General features: G+C 48.7%; 1 protein-coding gene across 2 annotated transcripts in view; it reads left to right on the top strand.

The window, feature by feature from the left end:
• KIAA0100 (KIAA0100 ortholog) overlaps nucleotides 1-23,735 on the top strand; it is a 33,575-nt gene that overhangs the window by 7,438 nt on the left and 2,402 nt on the right. For both annotated transcript variants that reach the window (XM_044672837.1, XM_044672836.1), the window contains 29 exons: nucleotides 158-225; nucleotides 369-514; nucleotides 1,020-1,138; nucleotides 1,274-1,437; nucleotides 1,865-2,123; nucleotides 2,923-3,128; nucleotides 8,600-9,692; nucleotides 9,969-10,160; nucleotides 10,297-10,499; nucleotides 10,615-10,733; nucleotides 10,854-11,074; nucleotides 11,335-11,525; nucleotides 11,718-11,817; nucleotides 11,957-12,159; nucleotides 12,590-12,884; nucleotides 15,231-15,388; nucleotides 15,986-16,192; nucleotides 18,218-18,317; nucleotides 18,594-18,779; nucleotides 19,117-19,238; nucleotides 19,647-19,802; nucleotides 19,892-20,013; nucleotides 20,585-20,765; nucleotides 20,853-20,939; nucleotides 21,161-21,271; nucleotides 22,322-22,457; nucleotides 22,562-22,692; nucleotides 22,856-22,957; nucleotides 23,213-23,347. In XM_044672837.1, coding sequence (XP_044528772.1) covers nucleotides 158-225; nucleotides 369-514; nucleotides 1,020-1,138; nucleotides 1,274-1,437; nucleotides 1,865-2,123; nucleotides 2,923-3,128; nucleotides 8,600-9,692; nucleotides 9,969-10,160; nucleotides 10,297-10,499; nucleotides 10,615-10,733; nucleotides 10,854-11,074; nucleotides 11,335-11,525; nucleotides 11,718-11,817; nucleotides 11,957-12,159; nucleotides 12,590-12,884; nucleotides 15,231-15,388; nucleotides 15,986-16,192; nucleotides 18,218-18,317; nucleotides 18,594-18,779; nucleotides 19,117-19,238; nucleotides 19,647-19,802; nucleotides 19,892-20,013; nucleotides 20,585-20,765; nucleotides 20,853-20,939; nucleotides 21,161-21,271; nucleotides 22,322-22,457; nucleotides 22,562-22,692; nucleotides 22,856-22,957; nucleotides 23,213-23,347 — 5,513 coding nt within the window. The remainder of the gene's footprint in view (nucleotides 1-157; nucleotides 226-368; nucleotides 515-1,019; nucleotides 1,139-1,273; nucleotides 1,438-1,864; nucleotides 2,124-2,922; nucleotides 3,129-8,599; nucleotides 9,693-9,968; nucleotides 10,161-10,296; nucleotides 10,500-10,614; nucleotides 10,734-10,853; nucleotides 11,075-11,334; nucleotides 11,526-11,717; nucleotides 11,818-11,956; nucleotides 12,160-12,589; nucleotides 12,885-15,230; nucleotides 15,389-15,985; nucleotides 16,193-18,217; nucleotides 18,318-18,593; nucleotides 18,780-19,116; nucleotides 19,239-19,646; nucleotides 19,803-19,891; nucleotides 20,014-20,584; nucleotides 20,766-20,852; nucleotides 20,940-21,160; nucleotides 21,272-22,321; nucleotides 22,458-22,561; nucleotides 22,693-22,855; nucleotides 22,958-23,212; nucleotides 23,348-23,735) is intronic.

Here is a 23,735-nt window from a genome sequence, read left to right as displayed (position 1 = left end):
AACTTAATGTCATTCCAAGTTGGGGTTGAGAGGGGTGGGGAAAATGCTGAAAAAGAGAAGTCCCTAACCCCATGGACAATTGCTAAGGGGGAATGTAGGAGTTAGAAATCTGCTGCTCACCCTCTGAACACCCTGACAGCCCTTTTGCCTCCTGCAGATGGGCTGCTGCTTTCCCAGAGTCGCCAGCGCATCATCTGCCTAAGCTCCCTAAAGGCCAGTGTGCAGGTGAGAGCCTCAGCCCTTGCCCAGCCCCACCCAAACCTACCACTCCCTGAACTAGTAGTTGTCTACTCCCTGGAGAGGGGAATTCACAGAGGCACCAAGCCCTGCACCCTCTTCCTCCTCCTCAACCTTATACCTTCCTACAGGTGACTACCATTGACCTTTCTGCCTCTCTGGTGCTCAGCACATGCATTGTTCACTACCGGCACCAGGAATTCTCTCACTGGCTGCATATGTTATCTCGGGAGAGCCAGGGGCCAAAGCAATCTCTCTCCCACCCCAGGAAAACCAGGTGAGATCAACCATCTCCCAGTGTTCCCCTTTCTGGCTTAGTTCCTTAGGATCTTATTGGCAATTCCAGCAGGGAACCCATCATTTATGCAGGCACATCGTGGACACTATAAATGCTTGTTATTTGGTTGATACCATCTCTTGGCCTCCTCCAGAGACCTCCCAAATAGTAGGAGCCACCTTGTCTTGTTGGGGTTCTTCTTGTAAATGCTTGGAGCCACGCTGCACTCAAGAGCTGAATGAGTTTTTTGTGATGGTGATAGCTGCCTTCTTGGTGGTGGCTTTTTGGAATTCTTAAATAATTTTTGTAGAAACCAGAAGGCCCAGGGCACTTAGTGTGTTCTGAGTTCTTTAGTTTTGTTCCTGCCGTTTTCTGTGTCCCTTTCTGAGGATCATAAGAAGGCTCTGATTCTCTGCTCTGACTTGAGAGCCATCCAGAACCTCTCTCTAGATAGGGAGCCAACCTTCCTTTCCTTCTCCTATAGTGGTGTTTTCTCCCTGTACAGGAACTTCCCTCAAATTCTGGCCCCCATCATCCTCAGCACTTCCATCTCCAATGTCAATGTTTCCATTCAGCTTGGAGATACACCACCTTTTGCTCTGGGCTTCAATTCTATCTGTCTGGGTAAGGTCCCTAGGAAGGAAGCAGTGAGTATGGCCATTTTAGGGCACTAAGCCAGCTTATCAGCCATAATGGTCTTGGTTTGAGTGTAGGAAGCTAAAGACACCAGATCATCCCTTCCCACTATCTTCCCTTCAGATTACCAGCACCTGAGGCCCCAAAGCATCCACCAGAGGGGTGTCCTGGCGGTGGACCATTTGTGCTGGCGTGTGGGAAATGACTCTCATATCCAGCGAGCACCCCACCCACCCAACATGCATGTCTGGGGTGAAGCCCTGGTCCTCGACTCCTTCACCTTACAGGTAGGTGAGGAGACCCTGGCTCATGTGCCCCATACAAGACATCCATATAGCCCCTCACAGATTCCTCCTCTTTTTTTTTTTAAATTCTTATTGTCTCTCTTAGAATCTATACTAAATATCATTTCCAAGGCAGAAGGGCAGTAAGGGCTAGGCAACTGGAGTGAAGTGACATGCCCAGAGTCACACAGCTAAGAAGGGCCTGGGGTCAAATTTGAACCCAGAACCTCCTGTCTCCAGACCTGGCTCTCTATCCACTAGGCCACCTCCCTGCCCTAACAAGGTCCTTCTTGATGGATCTGTGAAATGATGATGAGCGTCTCAATTAGCCATAATGCTGGGAGAACGCAGTTCCCAAGTCTGTGCTTAGGTTGGCTGGAATTGCCTGCATCTGGACAGTTCCATTAAGGTCCTTCTATTCCCTTTCTAGGGCAGCTATAACCAGCCCCTGGGCCTGAGTAGCACTCAGTCAGACACCCTCTTCCTCGACTGTACCATCCGTGGTCTGCAGGTGGAGGCATCAGATACCTGTGCCGAATGCCTCTCCCGAATCCTCTCCGTGCTGGCTCCTTGGTCCCAGAAGCCAGCCCTGCCCAGGGAGCTTCCTTCTGGGGAATCCCCAGTGCTCCTGTGGAAGGTGGACTTGAAGGTGGAGGACATGAACCTGTTCACCCTTTCTAGCCTGGTGGGTAAGTAAGGGTGGCAAGAAAGCAAGCACAAAGTTTGTGGCCTTGGACACACTTGGGCAAGCAAGGCCCTTCCCTTCCTCAGGCAGACTGTAGCAGTCTGCTTCCTTTTCAGGCCTGGCTGCTAATCAGCCTGGTCTTCTTGGGGCGCTCCCAGTTAGGGGCACAGGGTGGTGGAAGTGGTGCCACACTTCTGTGACTGGCCTTCTTTTTTAAACACTCAGAAGGTGCTGGCTGTTGATTGACTTCCATGTTTGGATCTGGGCTCTCATTCATGAGCGTAAGCTTTCACTGCACAGGTTGAGAACATAAGGAAGGATGGCGAGCTCTTCAGCTCTCTTCTGATCAGTCTTTTCATATCATTGCAACCTGCAACTTTATCATTTCTGTAGTTCTTTCATGGAGAATCCGCCCATGCTGTGGAGGTGCTGTTTCCTTGAAGCACATGATAGATGAGCCATACAGATCTAGGCCTTTTTCTTTTTCTTTCTTTATTGAATGAACACTAGAGGGGGGCCGGCAGGGGTTTGGGGGGTAGGGGCGGGGCGGGGGGGTGTCAGTTGCTTGGTGAGAGATGTAACAGTGTCTCTTGCTCAGTCTCATCCAGATGGACTTTTTGCAAGAGATAGATGCTAGGGTGAACTTGGGATGAAAATGAGATGATTGAGTAGGTGGGCTGGTAGGAGAAAAAGGATAGATAGAAGGCTAAGAGTCGGAGTCAAGAGAACGGATGTGAAAGAAGAACTATAGCAGCCATTTGAGAGTGAGGAGCAGCAGGCTAATAGGCTGTCTGGGATTCTAGGTGCTTCTGAGGTCCGACTGGACACACTGACAGTCCTGGGCAGTGCAGAGAGTTCCACGGTGGGTGTCCAAGGACTTGTTTTGGCCCTGGTCAAAACAGTTACAGAGAAGATGCAGCCGTGTTGCAAGGCCCCTGACATTCCTACTCCAGTGCTCAGCCTTTCCATGCTCTCCATCACCTACCACAGTAGCATCCGTTCTCTAGAGGTAAGGCCTAGGCAGTGGACTTGGCCAGCTGACTGCTGCCCACCAGCCCCTTTGCTCATGATTGGAATGTTTGACCCATGGAAAATAAGGGACTTTGACTTTTCAGCCTGTCATCTATCTCACTTCAGTTGATTGGAGGGAGGAGGAGGATGTAGGCATAGATGGACCTGGAAAGGCTTTCCTAAGTGTCTTGCTCATGGAAAGGCTAGAGATTGAAATAGAACCTTTGTTTGTAATGGGCACCAAAGGTGGGGAGGGCCTGCTCTAGGAACTTCTGTGTCCTTTGAAAAAAACAAGACTTGGAGTTAGTGAGTTGGCTCAGTGCATTGAAAGTCAGGCCCAGACACAGGAGGTCCTGGGTTCAAATGTGGCCTCAGATACTTCTAAGCTGAGTGACCCTGGGCAAGTCACTTAATGCTCATTGCCTAGCCCTTACTGCTCTTCTGCCTTGGAACCAATACTCAATATTGATTCTAAGATGGAAGGTAAGGGTTAAAGGGAAAAAAAAAAAGAGAGAAAAACAAGACTTTACCTTTGTAAGAAGGAACCTTGAGGCAATTTATACATCTTGAAATTTTGTTTCCCCAGGCTTGTGACAATTCTCTTCCTAATATTAATTACCTCAAGACATAGTTTATGAAAGTGTAATGCTTTCCTAATTTAAACTTTACTTTAAAAAAATTTTTTTCAATGGTTATATGATTCTTGTCCTCCCTCCCCTCTCCTGGAGTTGACAAACAATCCCATTGGGTTATACATGCATTATCACTCAATACCTGTTTCCATATTATTCATTTTTGTAATAGAGTCATCTTTTTACACCAAAACCCCAAACCTATACCCATATAAACAAGTGATAGATCATGTTTTCTTCTGGATTTCTACTCCCACAGTTCTACCCCTAGATGTAGATAGCATTCTTTCTCATAAGTTCTTTGGGATTGTCCTGTTAAGCTTTACTTTTAATACTCATTTTAAAAATGTAAATCAAGGACAAAACTTAACATACAGGAAAATTTCAATTACAGTAGGGTCTTGTTTTAAGAACTCAACCTATGTAAATTCAATTATATACCACTGGCAACTGAGAAAAATAAAGGGAACAGCTAAGTAGTGCAATGAAAAGAGCGCCAGGCCTGGATTCAGGAGATTCTGGGTTCAAATATGACTGCAGACACTTCCTAGCTATGTGACCTTGGGCAAGTCACTTAACCCTCATTGCCTAACCCAGTGATTCCCAAAGTGGGTGCTACCGCCCCCTGGTGGGTACTGCATCGATCCAGGGGAAAGGTGATGGCCCCAGGTGCATTTATCTTTCCTATTAATTGCTATTAAAATTTAAAAAAAAATAATTTCCAGGGGGCTAAGTAATATTTTTTCTGGAAAGGGGACGGTAGGCCAAAAAAGTTTGGGAACCACTGGCCTAACCCTTACCACATTTCTGCCTCAGAATCAATACTCAGCATCAGTGCTAAGACAGAAGGTAAGAGTTAAAAAAAAAAACTTTTTAAAAGAAGGCCAAAAAATACATAAAATAAAAAATTTTAATTATGCTAAATCCATACCATTTTCCCAAGCAGAAGTTTCACAGCCTTAACCCAATCCTGTTCATTGTTGTTCTTAGAAGCATTAATGTGAATCATTACATTGTTTTGTGCCAAACATTAGCTCCCACATCAGTCTTTGTCTGAATTTCTTATTTATAATAAGTTGCATCCACATCAGAGCAGTCGTTCTTTTTTGTTTCATCAATGCTAATTAGCTATTAATAATGGCTCCAGAGTACAAGAGTAGTGATGCTGATAGCTCTGATAGGCCTAAGAAAAGTCAAAGAGTGCCTAGGAATGTTTGTATAAGAAATACTTAACTGAATGGCAGGGTTCGCTATCATGCACAATTTTCAACTTACGAAGAGGATCTTAGAATGTCTTGATTGGGTGAAATGATGAGGTCCTACGGTACAGAAGAGGATTGCCACTTCGGAATGCCAGGGTATGGCTGTTGTATGAAGGTGGCTCATGGTAACAGTAATCATAGTAGCAGCATATATGTGGATGCATAAATTTGGTCTTTTCCTTTGCTTAAAAATCGTCAATGGTGCCCAGTAGCTAGTGTCAGAGTGCAGCCACCTTTGACTGGCACTCAGGATCTTCCAGTCATGTTTCACCCTACATTGCTTCTTTTTCCCTTTTTAAGATGATTTGTCATCTTCCTTTTTGATATCACTGTCACTTCCCAATGATTCCTCTCTCTCTGTCACTCCTGTGTAGTCCTCCCTTATAGCAAAATAAGCCAACGAATCTGCTGTGGCTGACAGTGTAGGCCTTATTGTACACCTTATTGTATAGTCAGTTTGTAAATTGTTCTTCTGGTTTCCATAACTTTATGTCAGTTCATACAAGTCTATCCAATTCTCTGAATTCTCCTCCTCATTTCTTAGGGCACAGTAAAATTCCATTCAATTTCTTTTTTTCTCATTTCACCTGTACCTCACTCAGTGGGCACCCACTTCCTTCCAGTTCCTTGAATGTATGATGGGATCTATTCCTCAGTCATTTAACTACGTGGGGTGTGTTTAGTAGTGGCATCAGTGAGTAGATTAGGGTTCTCTACCACTCAGTGACTTTAAATAGAATTTCAACGGGTTTTTCTAGTATCAGTGATCCCACTAAGAGTGCAGTGTGTTAACTGCACCATGCCTCTCTTCTCCCTACCCCTTTAACATTTATCCCTTGTGTCTTTTGTCATCTTTGGCAATGCGTTGGGTGTACCCTGAAGCCTCTGAGTTGTTTCACTTGGCTTTGGAGCATTCTTTCATGTGATGGTTCCTCTTTTGAAAACTGCCTGCTCATATCCTTTGAACCCTTATCTATTAGGAAATGAGTCTTGTACTGGGGAGGACAAGAACCTCCTGTGTCCTCTGAAGAGTCGTAGTTAGCCTGGAAGAGAAATGCCTGGGGGAATGAACTTGAGAGCTGGCTTCTAGTATTTGCAGCACTGTCACATGTGTAAGAGGGATTAGATTTAGACTGTTGGGGCCCAGAGGCAGAATCAGGAGCTGTGGGTGGAAGTTGGAAAGAGGCCTGTTTAGACTTGATTGGAGTAAAAACTTGCTAACTGTAAAAACTGTTCCAAAGTCCATTGGGCCGTCTGGAGAAATTCCCTCTCCTTGGAGGTCTTCAACTCCAATCGACCATATGGCATTTTGTGGTAGAAATTCCCTTTGAGAGTGGATTGGATGAAGTGGATGCTTCCTACCATAGAATGCTGGGATACTTCTACACTTGTGTCAGTTCTCTATACCTTGGAGAGACAGGCCTTTCTCAGTTATCTATGGTAGGGGCTGCTATATGGTTCAAATATGACCTTAGATACTTCCTAGCTGGGTGACCCTGGGCAAGCCACTTAACCTCTGATTGCCTGACAAAAGGATCCACTGGAGAAGGAAATGGCAAATCACTCCAGTATCCTTTGCTAAGAAAACTCCATGGATGGTTCCAGACCATGGGATCATGAAGAATTGGACATGGCTGAAGAGCAAACAACAAAATAGTTTTTCTTGCCAAGAGGGTCCTTGTCACAATAGTTGGCATTCTCAGCTTTCTTAAACAGTAGGCTAAGAAATTCAGTAGTTTCTGGGTCTTCCTTGTCTAGTGGAAACCATTGGTGAGCTTTTCTGTTTTTCAGCGAGTCCTGAATAGTTTTTGTAATTAGGCTCAGGTCTCCCTGACTCCAGGCTCAGCACACTATCCCTGTACCACGTAGCTGCTGGTAAAGTCACCTGCTGGTGGTTTGATCAGTTTGACTCTCAATCTGGACATTTATTGCGTGTTTGTTATTTATTTTTATTATATTGGCAAGGCTCAACCACAAGCATTGAGCATCTCCAATTGTTTCCATTTTCTTTTCTTTTCTTGAGGACTATTTGATAGTGTGTTTGTCATTGACCTCCTGCTATATACTTTGTGTTCCAGCCATACTGCCTTGTAAACTGTCCCTCCTACATCTTCCTGCCTGTTTAACTTTGCTCACATTGTTCTTTTTCACCCCACCTTTAGAGTTCCTGCCCACTCTGGAAAGTTCAACTCAGAAGCCATACTCTTTTCTTTCTTAAACCTTACTTTCTAAGTATTGATTCTAAGGCAGAAGAATGCTAAGGGCTAGGTATTGAGGGTAATTGACTTGCCCAGGTCACATAGCTAGGAAGTGTCTAAGGCTACATTTGAACCCAAGACTTCTCATCTGTAGGCTAGGCTCTCAATCTAACAAGTCACCTTGTTGCCCCTAGAAGCCACATTTTTTTTTTTTAAACCCTTGTACTTCGGTGTATTGTCTCATAGGTGAAAGATTGGTAAGGGTGGGCAATGGGGGTCAAGTGACTTGCCCAGGGTCACATAGCTGGGAAGTGGCTGAGGCTGGGTTTGAACCTAGGACCTCCTGTCTCTAGGCCTGACTCTCACTCCACTGAGCTACCCAGCTGCCCCCTCCTAGAAGCCACATTCTTGATAAGACTCTCCACCAACTCTTCTCCAGTGGTGACAGCTTTAATTATTGGTCTTCACCTAGCAACTTTCTGCTCTGAAATACTTAGGGTGTCATATTGTACATTGTAAATTGGTTAGTTAAGTTTACATCTTATCTTTTGGTTAGACATAATGTCTATTAGGGCAGAGATAGTATCTCGTCTACACTTTCTGTCTCACAGAAGGTACTTAATAAAGGTTTGTTGTATGAATAGTGTTTAGTGTTTTCAAAGGACTTTTTTTTTTTAAACCCTTAACTTCTGTGTATTGGCTCGTAGGTGGAAGAGTGGTAAGGGTGGGCAATGGGGGTCAAGTTGACTTGCCCAGGGTCACACAGCTGGGAAGTGTCTGAGGCCAGATTTGAACCTAGGACCTCCTGTCTTTAGGCCTGACTCTCAATCCACTGAGCTACCCAGCTGTCCCCTAAAGGACTTTCTTCACAACAGCTCCATGAAGTGGGTGGTGCTAACATTGTCTTCATCTGACAGATGAGGAAACTGAGGCAACAAGAAGTGGCCGAGTGACCCAGTCACAGCCACATAGCCAGAAAACTTCAGGGCTGGGGTTAGAACTTAGGTTTTGTGATTAAGAGCCCAGTGTTCCTAAGAGTACTCATTCAGTTCTGCACTGAGGGCAGTGCCAAACCAGCCACTCTAGGGAATACCAAGGAAATAACTGGTATCTGCATTTGGGGAGCTCATAGTCTAGTTGAAAGGAAACCTATAGACACAAACCAGCCAGAAACATGTGCTGATGTAGGATAGTGTAAGACTGATTCTGACTTATTTGTTCTGAAGAAAAGAAGAGCAGGGGGACAGGAAAAATTTCTGGCTGAGATGAGTCTTGCCCAGGTAGACAATGTTAGCCCTGTAATGCCTCTGTTGTTCTGGGTGATAGTATTAGGCTTGAACAGAAAGCATAACCATCCCTGTTGGTCTCCCCCAAAAGGTGCAGTGTGGGGCAGGCCTGATGTTACTCTGGAGCCCCCCAGATCACATGTACTTGTACCAACACATCTTGGCCACGCTCCAGTGCCGAGACCTCCTCAGAGCCACACTGAGGCCGGATGATCCTCTGCTCCAGACCCCGGAACAGCCAGGAGCCCTTCCTGAACCCAAGGACAGTCCCCCTGAACTAGCTCCCCCAAAGCGACTGCTCAACCTCACTTTGGAGGTGAGCACAGCCAAACTGACTGCTTTCGTGGCAGAAGACAAGTTCATTACTCTGGTGGCCGAAAGTGTGTCCCTGAGCCGCCACGGTGGCTCCCTCCAGGTCTACTGCCCTGAACTAGCTGCTGGCTTTGATGGCAACAGCATCTTCAGTTTCAAGGAGGTGGAGGTTCAGCTGCTGTCTGAACTGGAGGAGATGATCCTGCACCGAAACCCCTTCCCTGGGCTGGAGACCCTGCGCAACCGCGTCTGGCTCTTCTCCCTGGGCTCGGTGGCAGTGGAGTTCCCTTACCAGTATGATTTCTCTCGCACCCTGGATGAGGCTGTAGGGGTACAGAAGTGGTTGAAGGGGCTGCATCGTGGGGCCCGCCCTGGGGGGCCCCCTGGCCCCACTCCCCTCCCTCCTGACCTGCTGATCAAGGTCCAGCACTTCTCATGGGTCTTCCTGGATGACATCTTTGAGGTGAAGCTGCGGGACAACTATGAGCTCATGAAGGATGAGAGCAAGGAAAGCGCCAAGCGGCTACAGCTCCTGGACGCCAAGGTAGCTGCCCTCCGCAAGCAGCACGGGGAGCTGCTCCCGGCCCGCAAGATAGAAGAACTCTATGCCTCTTTGGAGCGCAAGAACATCGAGATCTACATCCAGCGGTCCCGCCGTCTCTATGGCAACACGCCCATGCGCCGGGCCCTGCTCACCTGGAGCCTGACCGAGCTGGAGCTGGTGGCCCTGGCCGACGCCTCCTTCCACGGGCCCGAGCGGGTGCTCAAGCAGCTGAAGGAACTGGACCCCAGCAGCCCTTTCCCCTGCGAAGGCCTGGAGCTCGTCATTCAGTGGTGTCGCATGCTCAAGTGCAACGTGAAGACCTTCCTGGGTGAGTGGCCCCCCTGCAGAGCCGGCTCCCGGGAAGCTCCGAGGAGCCTGGGGGACCCCCGCTCCCATAGGAGCCTCCTCCCCTGACCCGGGCCTCTAGGCCGGCGCGCCCCTGCCCCCGCGGGAGAAGGGAGGCCTTTGCCCACTCCTAGCTCCGCTTTGGTTTTGCCATCCCACAATGGCATCCTCGGGCTTGATTTGACCCAAATGGGCAAATAGGAGAATCCAAGGGCGACGATGCAGGCTCCCGGTCATCTGCGTGTGCCTTTGTGTGCAGTGCGGATCCGCGATTACCCTCGCTACCTCTTTGAGATTCGGGAGTGGAGGCTGCTAGGCCGACTGGTGGGCACAGAGCAGAGCGGGCAGCCGTGCTCCCGGCGACGACAAACCCTGCACCTGGGACCCCCCTGGGGGGACGTGGTCGTGGAAAGGAACATGCCCCCACTCAAGTTCTACCATGATTTCCGTTGTGAGTGGGAGGGGGAGAGAACTAGGGAACTGGCTTTGGAGGGGAGGTCTCTGGAGAGGAGGGTGGGCGGTGAGACCTGGGGAGGAGCCTGGGCCTTTGGCGGAGGGTCTAAGTGACGAGCCTCCATTCCCTTCAGCCGAGGTCTTCCAGTACACCGTGGTATGGGGGCCGTGCTGGGACCCAGCCTGGACGTTAATCGGCCAGTCTGTGGACCTCCTGACGAAGCCTTCGGCTGACCCCAGTGCTCCTTTGCCTTGGTGGGACAAGAGCCGCTTGCTTTTCCACGGAGACTGGCATATGGACATCGAGCAGGCCAACCTGCACCAGCTCGCTACCGAGGTGAGCAGCCGGGCAGGACTCCGTGTGCTCGGAGCCATGTGCCCCAGGATATGTTGGGGGGAGGCCTGGCCCCTTTCCTGATACCTCCCTCCTTAAGTGCCTGGGCTGCTTACAGGATCCCTATAATACAACTGAAAACATGCACTGGGAGTGGAGCCACCTCTTTTTTCACTGGAAACCAGGTCAATTCGTGTTCAGGGGTGACTTGGATGTCAATGTGCGGACAGCCTCCAAGTGAGTGGAGTCGGGACCTAGCTTTGGTTTGGGCTGGCAGGGATGTGCTGTGGGAAGAGACACATTAGGGGGAGTTATAGGGAAAGGGCACTGAGATCTGGGGGCTCCATTGTGAGGCAGGTATGACGACTGCTGCTTCCTCCACTTGCCTGACCTCTGTATGACGCTGGACCTGCAGTGGCTGTGCCATGGGAACCCTCATGACCACCACAGTGTCGTCCTTCGAGCTCCAGAGTTCTTGCCGGAAGTGTCCCATGGCCAGCTCCATGACTCCTACCGGGCCTTCAGATCTGAGAACCTCAATCTCTCCATCAAGATGGACCTGACTCGGCCCAGTGGGAGTAAGGCTGGGAGCTAGGGGGTGGAGGGCCTGGGCTGAGACACTGGGAAACAAGAGAGAAAACATGGGAGCATTTGGCTTGGTACATGTCAGGATGGAGGGAGAAGACATTGGTCCCCAGGGACACAGAAAGGGCCCAATGAAAGTATCATGTTGTCTTGGGCCTTTGTTCCCTTCTAGCTGGGGAGGCTCCCATTGTAGCCCTGTGTCCACTTCGAGGCTCCTCAGCTGAGACCTGCCCCTTCTCCTATCCATCTGCAGCCCTGTCCCAGCCGCGGATTCTGCTATATAGCAGTACTCTTCGATGGATGCAGAACTTCTGGGCAACATGGACCAGTGTCACCCGGCCCATCTGTCGAGGAAAACTCTTCAGTAACATGAAACCTGGGAAGAAGAAGCTTGGCCAGCATTACAAGCAGCTCTCCTACACCGCCCTCTTCCCCCAGCTGCAGGTCTGAGCTGGACTTTGCTACAGTTTCTCTAGCAGACTTCCAGTCCCCCAAGCCCATCTGGACTTGGCCTTATGTGTCTGCCACCCTGCATCTTGGCTGTGTGCTGTAGGCCCACCGAGTCTCTTTTCTCCCTCTTCTGTTCTTGGTCCCCCCCGGCTCATCTTTTCTCTGTCTCATATTGTCTTTCTCTAGGTGCATTACTGGGCCTCATTTGCTCAGCAGCGGGGCATTCAGGTTGAGTGCAGTCAGGGCCACGTCTTCACTCGGGGAACCCAGCGACTTATACCTCAAGGTTTGGCCAGTTGCCCCTCGGTCCCTTTCTTCCTGCCTTCTTTCCCTTTCACCCACCTTTCTGCCTCCCAACTCCATCCCAGTATGCTTTCCAGCCAGTCCTCTGCCTTGCCTCTGAACGCCTGTTCCCCACTTCACAGCGGGCACCGTGATGCGACGCCTCATTTCTGAATGGAGTGTGACACAGATGGTGAGTGACCTGAGTCAGGTGACGGTGCACCTGATGGCTTCACCTAGTGATGAGAGCTCTGATCACCGGCTGGACCTGCTGGTCACCAAGACTCACCTGCTGAGCCTGTCTTCCCTCACCTACCAGCGGCATAGCACCCGTACTGCTGAAGAGGTATTCTCTTGACTGGGAGCTCCCCCTCTGCCTGATGGGGAGAATAGGTGCCCTGACTCAGTCCAGATTCCTGGTTGTATTCTGAGCCTTCTCTCAGGCCCAGATGAATGAATCCTGATTCATGATTTTTCCATAACTCCCTTGCCTGGGAGGGTTTTTCCATCTGCATTTGGCTTTTACATTGAAATCCATTAAATCATTTAAAAATGTATTCTCAAGCCTGAGGTCTAAAGTCCTAGGATGTAATTTAGTCTATAAAAGGAGACCTCTCAGTTCTCTTTCTCCATTTTTCCTACTCACTCTAGGCAGATTCCATTTTGCTATTCTCTGCACCCTTGCATTTAGGACTTTTCCAGCAGCCTATAGCCCCAGTCCGGGAATCCTAGGACCCACATGACCTGCCTTCATTCAGCTTTTCCTCTTCCCTCAGGAGCTCTCCTCCCGAGATGGGGACCCTGCCTTTCACACCCACCAATTGCACTTAGTGGACCTGCGTGCTTCCTGGACCACGACCAACAGAGACATTGCCTTTGGCCTCTACGATGGCTACAAAAAGGCAGCTGTACTAAAACGAAATCTTTCCACTGAGGCCCTAAAGGGGTTAAAGATTGATCCCCAGCTGCCGGCCAAAAAACCAAAGCGGGGTATCCTACCCAACCCCCCAACCCCTCCTCGGGTCAATACTACCAGCCTCAGCAAAGGGCCTGAAAAGGGCTCCTCGGGAGGTAAGCTGGCCTAGATGAGGCTCCATAGATTACTTTAATCAGTTGATATGACAAGGTTGACCGTATCTAGGATCACAGGGCCAAGACTGCAAGAGACCCTAGAGATATCTATCCCTACTCTCTCGTTTTTAAATTTTCCTTGATTTTTTCAGTTTTAAAATGTTGCCTTTTGTTTTTCCACTACAATTGTTTCTTCTTTACCCCTCACTTCACTGAACATAGAACACAGAAAACCATATAAGACCAACCAACTCTAGGCACTCCATGTTTGTCAGGACATCATCTTCATCTGGAATCCCCATCCTCTATCCGCCCCCCTTTTTTTGTGATGGTCATGATGGAGTCAGCTAACACTGTTGTAGTCATTAGGCTTGCATTCTCTTCATTCTGTTCATTTCATTCTGAAATACTTCCCTCAAGATCTTTCCACAATTTTCCAAACTTTCTGTGTTCATCCTTTCTAACAGTGCAGTAGGGTTCCATTACATTCAGATGATTCAGCTTGTTCAGGACATTCTTCATTTGATGATATACCTCTGCTCAGGAAACTGTGGTGGCTCCTTAGTATTCCCAGGATCAAGTCATTGGTATCATATTGAAATCTCTTTGCTTTCCCTCCTTTCCAGCCTTTGTACACTTTGGTCACTAATGCTATAGGCCAGTGTTTCCAACTTGCCGTCCCTTGAACATGTCACTCCCATTTCCCATCTCCATGCCTTTGCAGTGGCTCTCTTTAATGCTTGAAATGCTTTCTGTCTTCACCTCTGCTTTTTAGCTTCCCTCAAATATAGCTCAGGTCCCCCTCTTTGGATAGGCCTTTCCTGGCCTTCCCAGCCCTGCAGCTGCTGATGCCTTTGTCTTTGACATTACTTTCCACCAACTCTGCATCTCAATCTTGTACATCCCTAGTTTTTTTGTTTTTTTTTTAATGTTTGGCCCTCTCTTTGGAATGTGAACTCCTGGAGAGCAGGGACAGTTTTTATTTTCCTTGGTAACTCTAGTGTTTATCCTAGAGCCCAGCACAGAGTAGGCATTTAATAAATGCTTTGTCAACTATCTAATGGATGGCACCTGCTTTGTCTCTTTTTGCTAGCACAAAAAAGTGTTGCTTTGAATATTTTGGCATGTGTTTGCCCTTCTTGGGATATATGCCCAGTAGTGCATCCCCCTCAGTATAATGAATGTATGCCTTTAGTACTCGCCTAAGAGAATAGTGGAAGATGTCATGTATGTAAAACATTTTTTAAGCTGGAAGCAGTCTGTAAGAGTCAGAAGGGAAGTAAGCAACAGATCCTGCTGGAGGGGAGCCCTTTGTATCTTTTGATTCCAAATTTAGGCAATGTTTTTACCGGTCTGGATCTGGTGACTTAAAGGCAGCTTGGTGCTCTCTTAGTACTACTCTTCTACTTGTCTTGGGCACCAACCCGGTTAGTCATTTTTTGTTCTTGCTTTTCCAGTCCAAAGATCATTCATTTTGGCAGAGAAACTAAATGAAATGGGAATGAGGAAGCTTCAGTAACTTCTTCCCTCCATGCTACCCAGCAGCCCTTTTCATTTTCCAGTCTCCTTTTGCTCATCAGAGATTTAAGAAGACACCTTTCTATTGTCTCTGGCTCTCTTTGCCAGCTCCAGCCAATGCTGAGCTTTAGCTTTCATGGCACTCTTCTTAGGAAGAAGGGCCATCCGTGCATTTGTCCCCCACTCCATTATCTGTCTGTGCTTCTCTCTTCTGTGCCCATTTCTTAAAAATACAAGTGGGTTGGTTATTTCCTTGACTATCTATATGGATCTCTTTAGGCAACTCTTTTTTCCTCTTAATTAGAATTGTTTCTGTGCCTCCATCACTTTGTTATTGTCAAGCCTCCCAGCTTGACTTCCCATGTCCATGGGATCCTCCTTGCCCTTCTAGATCCTTTGAAGTATGTTCCTTTCATATCAGACTGATCCTTTCCTTTCACACATTCCTAGATGGAATAGTCATTTAGGACAGAATTCCTGTCATTTATATCCCGATAGCCAGTGCCTCCTTATTAGTGAAAAGCAGAACTAGAAGAGAAGTTTGTTAGTTCCTTCTTTCTGATTGCTCTGTCAACTCGTTTTTTTAGGCTGACCCAGTTCATACCACAAGGACTAGGGGCAGTGAAGGAACCAGAGCAGAGATCATGAGGAATGTTCTGGGACTTGGGGAAAGGGAGATAGCTGAAATAGAATGATTGACCTGGGGGGGAGAGGCTCAACGAGGAGAGAAGGGGATAAGAGAATTCCGTATGCTTCTTGATTAAACAGTATGTTATTGGATACGATTTCTTCCCCCTCCGGACCATGACCCTCTTATTTCTCTGTCAGGTGCCCATATGTTGCGGAAGCTCATTGAGGAGACAGACAAATTTGTGGTGTTCACAGAAGAGGAGTCGGGAGTCAGTGAGCAGCTGTGTGGCATAGCCGCCTGCCAGACAGATGATATTTTCAACCGAAACTGCCTCATTGAGCTGGTCAACTGCCAGGTACCCTTCCTCTCCCCAAGCAGAAGAGGGTTGGAGAGAACTCTTGAGTTAACTGCTCTATAGGAGTTTTTAAACTTTGCGGTGTTAGGAACTCATTTGGTAGCAGCTTGAATCCGTGAGTGTCTTCTGAAAATCATGTTTTCAAATGAATAAAATAAAATGCCCAGAATTACAAAAGAAACCAATTAAAAGAAATGAGTTATGAAAATGTTTTTAAAACTGCTGAGCCAAGGTTGAAAACCCCTGTTTGACTCTGTTAACAAATATTCCCATCTTTGAAAGCCAGGGAAGCTGAGGAACTTGGCCCTGGCTCACTTCCCCTGTGTCATATTTCACTTGGTGATCAGGTGCTGCTTCTTGCTGCCTGTTGTGAGATCTGAGATGGGCACAGAGAGGCATTATGAGAGATTGGCAGGCAAGGCTAGGCCTCTCCAAGAGTATGGAGCCCAAGAGGCATGTGGACTTGGTATAAATGTATGCAGTTGGTCAATAAGAGAATGAAACCTCTGCTGCAATGGATGGTGTCTTCTTTGTGCTTATTTTCTTGTCTTCCTCAGGGGTCCTGGGATCCTGATAGCTTTTCCTCTTTGCCAATAGATGGTTCTTCGAGGTGCAGAGACAGAGGGATGCGTCATTGTTTCTGCAGCCAAAGCACAGCTGCTTCAGTGCCAGCATCACCCAGCCTGGTATGGTGATACCCTCAAGCAGAAGACCTCCTGGACGTGTCTCCTGGATGGTATGCAGTACTTTGCTACCACTGAGAGTAGCCCTACTGAACGTGATGACCGGCAGCTCTGGTTAGAGGTCAGTCCTGACCCCTGTATCAAATGATCTTTACCACTTCACCATCTGGCCCCTGGCTGATTTTCCAGGCTTCTTAGGTATACATTGCACCAATCTCCCCCTTTCCCCATCAATGGTATACCCACTTCCCCTCCACCTCCTATGGGAAGCCTGTCCAGACCGTTCCTCCCCCATTACCAGCTGTGAGGGTCCTCTCTCTAGAGATTAATTTGTATGTATTTTTGCTTAATCGTTTATGTTCCCAGTGTTTTCCTGCAGTAGAGTGGAAGCTTCTTGAAGGCAGCCACTCTTTCATTTGTTTTGTATCATATACCCAGGCACCCAGTGCTTGGCATGTTTTAGGGACTTCATCCTTGCCCTTTGCAGCAAGTTTGCAGATTCTTCTCCATTGCCTTGCCTGTAGCTGTCAGCCAAGTGTAGCAATGACAGCAGGAACTCCATGTTTACAGAGTCTCAGTTCCTTTTAGCTTCTTTCCCATTTTGCACTTGCACTCTCAGCCCATGATGCAAAGCTTGGTAGTTATTAGACATGTGCTTGTTGGATTGCCCCTCACGAAGAGCACGGCCTGGCCCATACATCATGAGGGTAAGCTGAAGCAGGTGCCAAGGCCCAGAAGCCTCTGCCATTAGGGCAAAGCAAAAAATGCCTTCTGAGAAGTTTTGTTAGCTGTGTCTGACCTCTTGTGATCACTGTTGTTGGCTGGTTCCATTTGGCAACTGAGAGAAGGTCTAATTTGGGGGCTTCTGGGGAGCTCAAAATGTCCTGGGAGAGGGTGTGTTTGGGGGCTGGCGTGGGAATAAGCTGGTCACAGCATTACAAAGTGGGACCTGGTTTCCAGGAGAGAAGAGGGACAGTAGGACACCCACCTCCCGATATTGGACATTGGTGACATTAGTTATTATTAACAAGTATGGCAGCATCCACACTCCCTAAGCTGTTTTCCTTCATCTACTCTGTTGTATCTGAAAAGGACCAACGCAGAAGTCACACTTGTTATTCTGAACTTCAGGGATAAAACTGGTTCTTTTTCCCTCACCCCAACTGAGGCTTTTCACTGCTGTGCCAACGAAGCCCAGTGTGGGCAGCCTCCAGTGTAACTTTTTGAGAGCTAAAAAACCAGATGTCCCATTAGGCAGGAGACAGGCAGGTTGGTGGTCGTATGAGGACTTTGAACTGGTCCATGACAATAGTGGTCCAGGTGAAAGGTATCCCCAGCATCAAACAAACCCAGAGGAACAATTCTCCCTGTGGACCAGGGGGAGCTGGGGAGCCACTGCCTGGGTTTTGTGGCTGTCTCAGGTATGCCCAGCCTTGTGCCTGACACCTGCTTTCTCAGATGGAGGTGACTACAGCCTTCAGAGAATGATGCACTTTGGGATGCTGTCCTTGCCCAGTGAGAGGGCTATGGGATGGTGCATTTTCACAGAACTTATTCTCTGTAACTCAGTGTATTTGCTGGCCAGGGGCTCTGGCTTGTTTTCCCCTCCTTCAGTGATGAGGCCACTCATATTGTACTCGTTCCCTCTGATTCTGAGTCCAGCCTGGTAGAGAGACTTGAATGAATGGTGACTTTGCCCTTATCAGTGGAAATATGAACAGGGAAAAGTACTAGAAAAGGTTTGGTTATAGGAAAACGGGGCATTGTCCATAGGCTGATTTCTGATTTGTTTTAGGCCACAGGGCTATGGATCTGGCTTTCTGGGCCTGGTTGATCTAAAAGCATCCTCTCTTCCAGAGCTGAACATGCTGCACAAATCTCCTTGTCAAGGGAAAATTTGGGAAAGGAGGGGTTAGGCTCACAGCCAGTGTCCTTGGAGTATCCATACCTTGTGACTGGGAGGTTCAAGGCTAGACTGGGAGGACTTAGGCATTGGAACCAGGAAAGGGAGCTGTTTGGCTTCTGGGTATTGGAGGGCTGTGGAACAAATGACAACCACTCTCTCCTCCAGAAAATGGCACCATTTCCTTAGGATCTTTTCCTGTTATGATTGAAGATGTCCATTTTCCCCTCCATCTCCCCTTAGGTGAAGAACATTGAGGAGCACCGGCAGCGAAGTCTGGACTCTGTGCAGGAGCTGATGGAAAGTGGGCAGGCTGTGGGCGGCATGGTCAGCACCACCACAGGTCAGGTTTCCCTCTGCCCCAAGGCTGGGAGCACCAAGGAAAGCCATGGGCTCTTAACTCTTGGCCTGATATTGTTGGGAGAGGCTCAAGAGCACTGTGGGAGTTGGAATTAGGCCAGGCTGCTGTTTCTGGGTTTCTGTTATGACCTTGCAATAGCTAGAAGCAAAGGTTCTTGAACATGGCTTTTTTGCTGCAAGTCAGAGGGATGGCTTCTTGAGGAGAGGACTGCCCCTGAACAGGTTTTCTCCCTTTGTCTTCCCTCCCTGCCCTGCCCAGACTGGAACCAGCCCTCAGAGGCCCAGCAGGCCCAGCAAGTCCAGCGGATCATCTCTCGCTGCAGTTGTCGCATGTATTACATCAGCTATAGTCACGACATTGACCCTGAGCTGGCCACCCAGATAAAGCCCCCTGAGGTCCATGAGCAGCAGGAAGAAAAGGAAGATCTGCTGAAAAAGCAGGAAGGTATGTGAGTGCACAGGGTCCTCAGAATGGGGAGGGGGCCCTGGAGTAGTCACTTTCTGATGGGGCTTGTGACTCAGATGCTAACCAGGGTTCCAGCTATTTTTGATTCCTTCAGGCTGGCCTCTGACTTTTCTGTTTCTGCCTTAGAAACGACCTGAGTTCTAAAGAGGGAGGTGAGCAGGATGAAGCCCTGTTTGTAGCCTCAACATTACCAGAATGGGATGGTTCTGCCTCTGTATGCTCTCCTGTTCTGTGAGGCAGATGAGCATGGGCTCTGGGCTGCAGAGGGTTTTTACGAAGGGACTTGGACTTCCTACTAAAATCTTAGCTATTCCAGGTGCTGTGGACACCTTTACTCTCATCCACCATGAACTGGAAATCTCTACCAACCCAGCCCAGTATGCCATGATCCTAGACATCGTCAACAACTTGTTGCTCCATGTGGAACCCAAGCGCAAGGTGAGCCTGGCTCCTTTATCTCCTGCCAAGTCTAATTGAAATGCCCAGGGGTCCCATGCTTCTTCCTGGAGGGCCTGGTTTGGTTAGGGGCTAGAATGCTGTGATTCTTCCCAGAGGAGGGCCTACAAGGTGGAAGAACTCAGCTTGGCAATAGTGTGCCCTCGATTACCCTTGCACAGGGTTGGACTTTACTCTTCCTAAACCAGTGGCATAACTGATCCCCAGTACTGTGGATCCCTAGTACCTCATATCTAGTACCCAGTGACCACGATATGTGGCAGAGATCAAGGTCTCCCAGATCTGAGGTCCCATCTCCTCCCCCTTCCTCTCAGGAAGATACTGAGAGGAGAGATACTGTCACCCCTAACCAAAATCTTTATAGGCCTCACCCTTGCTCCCCTCTCATAGGAACATAGTGAGAAAAAGCAGCGAGTACGCTTCCAACTGGAAATCTCCAGCAACCCTGAAGAGCAGCGCAGCAGCATCTTACATTTACAGGAGGCTGTAAGGCAGCACGTGGCTCAGATTCGGCAGCTTGAGAAGCAGATGTACTCCATCATGAAGGTCAGGGCACCCAGAGAGCCCTGGGCTGGAGAGAGCTCAAGCTTTGGGGGATTTTCCCTGCTTACACTGACTCATTCTGGTTCCCCCAGGCTCTGCAGGATGACAGTAAGAATGAGAACCTCCTTGACCAGAACCAGAAACTACAGATGCAGCTGAGCAAAGAGAAGGCTGACCTACAGCTAGAAAGCGAGGAACTCAATATCCTCATCAGGTGGGTCAGGGCGGCCCCTTTGCTGTTGTCTGTACTAGTCTCCGGGGCAAGGAGCCTTCTAACAAGGACAAGGCGTTGGCTTGGTTTTTCTTGGCCGCCTCTTCGGGGTGGCACTGTGTGCCCCAGGGAGTGCCCAGGCAGGCCTTGATGGTCAGGAGCTGATAAGTGGCATTGGCTTCATCGCCTCTCTCCCTTTGGCTCCTGAGCAGATTGTAGCCAGACAGACAGTTCTGAGTGAGCCACACAGGGATGTTTGGGAGGGAGCCAAGGCCCGTCTGGCTTTCAGCCTTGGTACTGTGGCTGTGGACCTGAAACTCTATCTTGAGCTTGCTCAGCCCTTGAGGTTGATTGTAGCTTAACTACAGGCATTGGTTACAGGGAGAGGTGGTGGCTTCTTGTGAGTGCAGAAATGGGATTGAGGTTTGTCTGGCCTCGGGTGGGGCACTGAGTCCGGGGTGGGGACAGTCTCCTGCGAATCTGTCTGTCTGGAGGCCTCTCCTGCCTTTGGGATGCCCGCCTACTTGGCTCTGGCTCTGTCCACTCCCCCTTGACCTTGCCACCACGCTGTCAGGTGTTTTAAGGACTTCCAACTCCAGCGGGCCAACAAGATGGAACTTCGAAAGCAGCAAGAGGATGTGAGCGTGGCCCGCCGTACCGAGTTTTACTTTGCCCAGGCACGGTGGCGCCTCACTGAGGAGGACGGGCAACTGGGCATTGCTGAGCTGGAGCTCCAGCGATTCCTCTATAGCAAGGTAGTGCCTGGGCCAACAGAACATGCAGCGATCTCTGGCAAGCCCCGGGGATGAGCTCACTGCAGCGGGACTTGTCTGTCTTGCCAGGTGAATAAATCCGACGATACGGCTGAACATCTCCTGGAGCTGGGCTGGTTCACGATGAACAACCTCCTGCCCAATGCGGTCTACAAGGCGAGTGTCCTTCCTGCTTCCCAGGCCTAGGCCCCATCTGGCCCGCCCGGGGCAGCATCTCAATGAGGGCCTCTCCCACGTACCTCCTCAGAAAGCACTGTGAAGAGTGGGCCTCAAGACCAGGCTCTGGTTCTGACCTGGCTCTACAGGACTCTTTGGTTCCTAGAAGAGGGGCTGGAGGTTCTGGGCAGAGCTTCACTTTCCCCCTGTACATCCCGCAGGTGGTGCTACGACCCCAGAGCTCTTGCCAGTCTGGTCGGCAGCTGGCCCTGCGCCTGTTCAGCAAAGTCCGGCCTCCTGTCGGCGGCATCTCCATCAAGGAGCACTTTGAGGTGAGGTAAAGCTAACTCTAGAAAGTCTAAGGGGACCTGGACAAAGCGGAGACTAGAGACAGGACTGTTAGGCTGAGAGACAGGAGCCAACTTTGTTTTTTTATTTGCCTTTTTTTTGTAGTAAATTTTTATTGATGTCTTTGTTCATATAATTTATATTTCCCACTATATTCCTCATCCTTTATGATAAAAAAAAAAGGAAGAAAATTTCCACAAAACCAAGCAGCACATTAAAAAAGCCTGACACTATAAGTGTAGCCCACTCCTGTTGTCTCTCATCTCTTCAAGGGAGGGTTCTCATACCTCTTTGGAGCTGAGCTTGACAGCCACTGTTACTTTCCAGCATCTAGTCCTGATTATTTTGAAGTGGTTATTTCCATTTACATTGCTGTAGTCATTGTGTGTGTTGTTTTCCTGATTGTGCTTCTTTCTTTGCATCATTTCATGTATGTGTTCCCCGTGCTTCTCCATATTCATTACATCCCTCATTTCTTACACCACAACAATATTCCCTTACATGCATGTACCGCTGTTTGTTTCGCCATTCCCCAGTTGATAGACATCTGCTTTGTTTCCAGTTCTTTGCTACCATGAAAAGTGCTGTTATCAATATTTTGGTGTGTTGGGGCTTTTTTTTTTGTCACTGACCTCCTTGATATGTATAACCTAACAATAAAGTATAAGGACATTTTAGTCACTTTGCCTATCTCAGTTTGCTTTCCAGAAAGATTAGAACAATTTGCAATTCCACTAGCAATGCACTGGTGTGCATATCTTTGCACAACTCTTCCAACATTGATCATTCTCATATTTTGTCATCTTTGCCAATTGTTGAGTGTGACCTGAAACATCAGAATTGTTTTGATTTAAATTTCTCCTTATTAGTGATTTAGAGCTTTCTATCATATGACTAAGTAATTGCAATTCCTTTGAGAAACAGTTTTTCATAGCTATTGACCATTTATTGGAGTATGATTTTTGGCCTTCTTTGTTTCTCTTCTATGAAGAACTGACTATTTAAAATAATTCTTTTGCCTTCATCTCTTGTAGGTCAATGTGGTTCCTCTCACCATCCAACTGACACACCAGTTCTTCCATCGAATGATGGGCTTTTTCTTTCCTGGTCGTAGCATGGAGGATGAGGAGGTTGGGGATGAGGAGGACAAGTCCAAACTTGTGACCACGGGTGAGGGCCTCGGGATGGGGCCCCACATGAGTGGGGTGGAAGCCCTCGGAAGGAGCTATAGCCACGGAGAGGGGGTGATGGCTGGCCTGCTCGCTCTCCCATAGGTATGCCGGTGGTGAAGCCACGGCAGCTGATCACAACAGATGATGCCGTATCTCTGGGCCCTGGCAAGGGGGTGGCTCAGGGCCTGAACCGCAGCTCTGGGGTCAGGAGGTCATTCCGCAAAGCACCCGAGGTACCCACTCTCTCCTTGGGTATACTGGCTAGTGGGAAGGCCATGGTGGGAATCTCTTTGTTCCATCTGGATATTTCTCCTGCTTCCCTTGGGGGAGACAGGAGTGGAAGGGGTGACGAGTGACCCTCTCCCAGATGGTTTTCATTTCTTCTGCCTTCCTTAGCACCCTGTGGATGACATAGACAAAATGAAGGAGCGAGCAGCCATGAATAACTCCTTCATCTACATCAAGATCCCCCAAGTTCCACTTTGTGTCAGCTATAAGGTCTGGACCTCCCCTGTGCAATCTGGGGCCAGGGCAGGAGCAGGAGGGAGCTCTGCAGCCTTGGGAGGTGGTTGAGATTCAGTGGTGATGTCTGGAGCTCTCTCTACTCCTCGAGGAGTCGAGGTGCCCGTTCCTGTTGTGTTGGGAGGAGGGGGAAATCGCATCGGCAAATCTCTGCTCCTTAATAATGGGTGCTGGCTTGCTTGTTGGTAGAGGCTAATGTGTTTTCTCTCTCTTTCTCCCCTGCCCCCATAGGGCGAGAAGAACAGTGTGGATTGGGGTGACCTTAACCTAGTTCTACCGTGTCTAGAGTATCACAACAACACGTGGACATGGCTGGACTTTGCCATGGCCGTCAAGAGGGACAGCCGCAAAGCCCTGGTTGCCCAGGTGTGTGCCCAAGGGTTGGTGGCAAAACATGAGACTTCCAGGCTGTCTTCCCTTTCCCTGTGACCATGTTCAGATCATGGATGGATTCATTCAGCAGATCTTACTGAAGGCTTTTACTCTGTTCATAGCCCTGGGGGTCCAGCATGATACAGTGCACAAACCTGGCTTCAAGACTCAGCTCCACCAGTTGTAACCTTGGCTGAGTCTCGGTGTTCTTGTCTGTGGAGTGAACACCCTCCCGACTTTGTTAAGCCCCAGGTGTCAGATTGTACATTGAACACCTTCCTCCCAGGATTGTTGTGAGAAAAGCTTTCTATAAACTCTTAAATTACTCTAAGCGTAAGCCTTTAGAACTAAAGGCTGATGGGCAGTTAGGTGGCACAGTGAA

The sequence above is a fragment of the Gracilinanus agilis genome, chromosome 4, assembly GCF_016433145.1.
Source record: "Gracilinanus agilis isolate LMUSP501 chromosome 4, AgileGrace, whole genome shotgun sequence".
In the NCBI taxonomy this organism is placed as follows: domain Eukaryota; kingdom Metazoa; phylum Chordata; class Mammalia; order Didelphimorphia; family Didelphidae; genus Gracilinanus; species Gracilinanus agilis.
The sequence above is the reverse complement of the archived record's forward strand: the minus strand, read 5'-3'. Positions and strand labels throughout refer to the sequence as shown.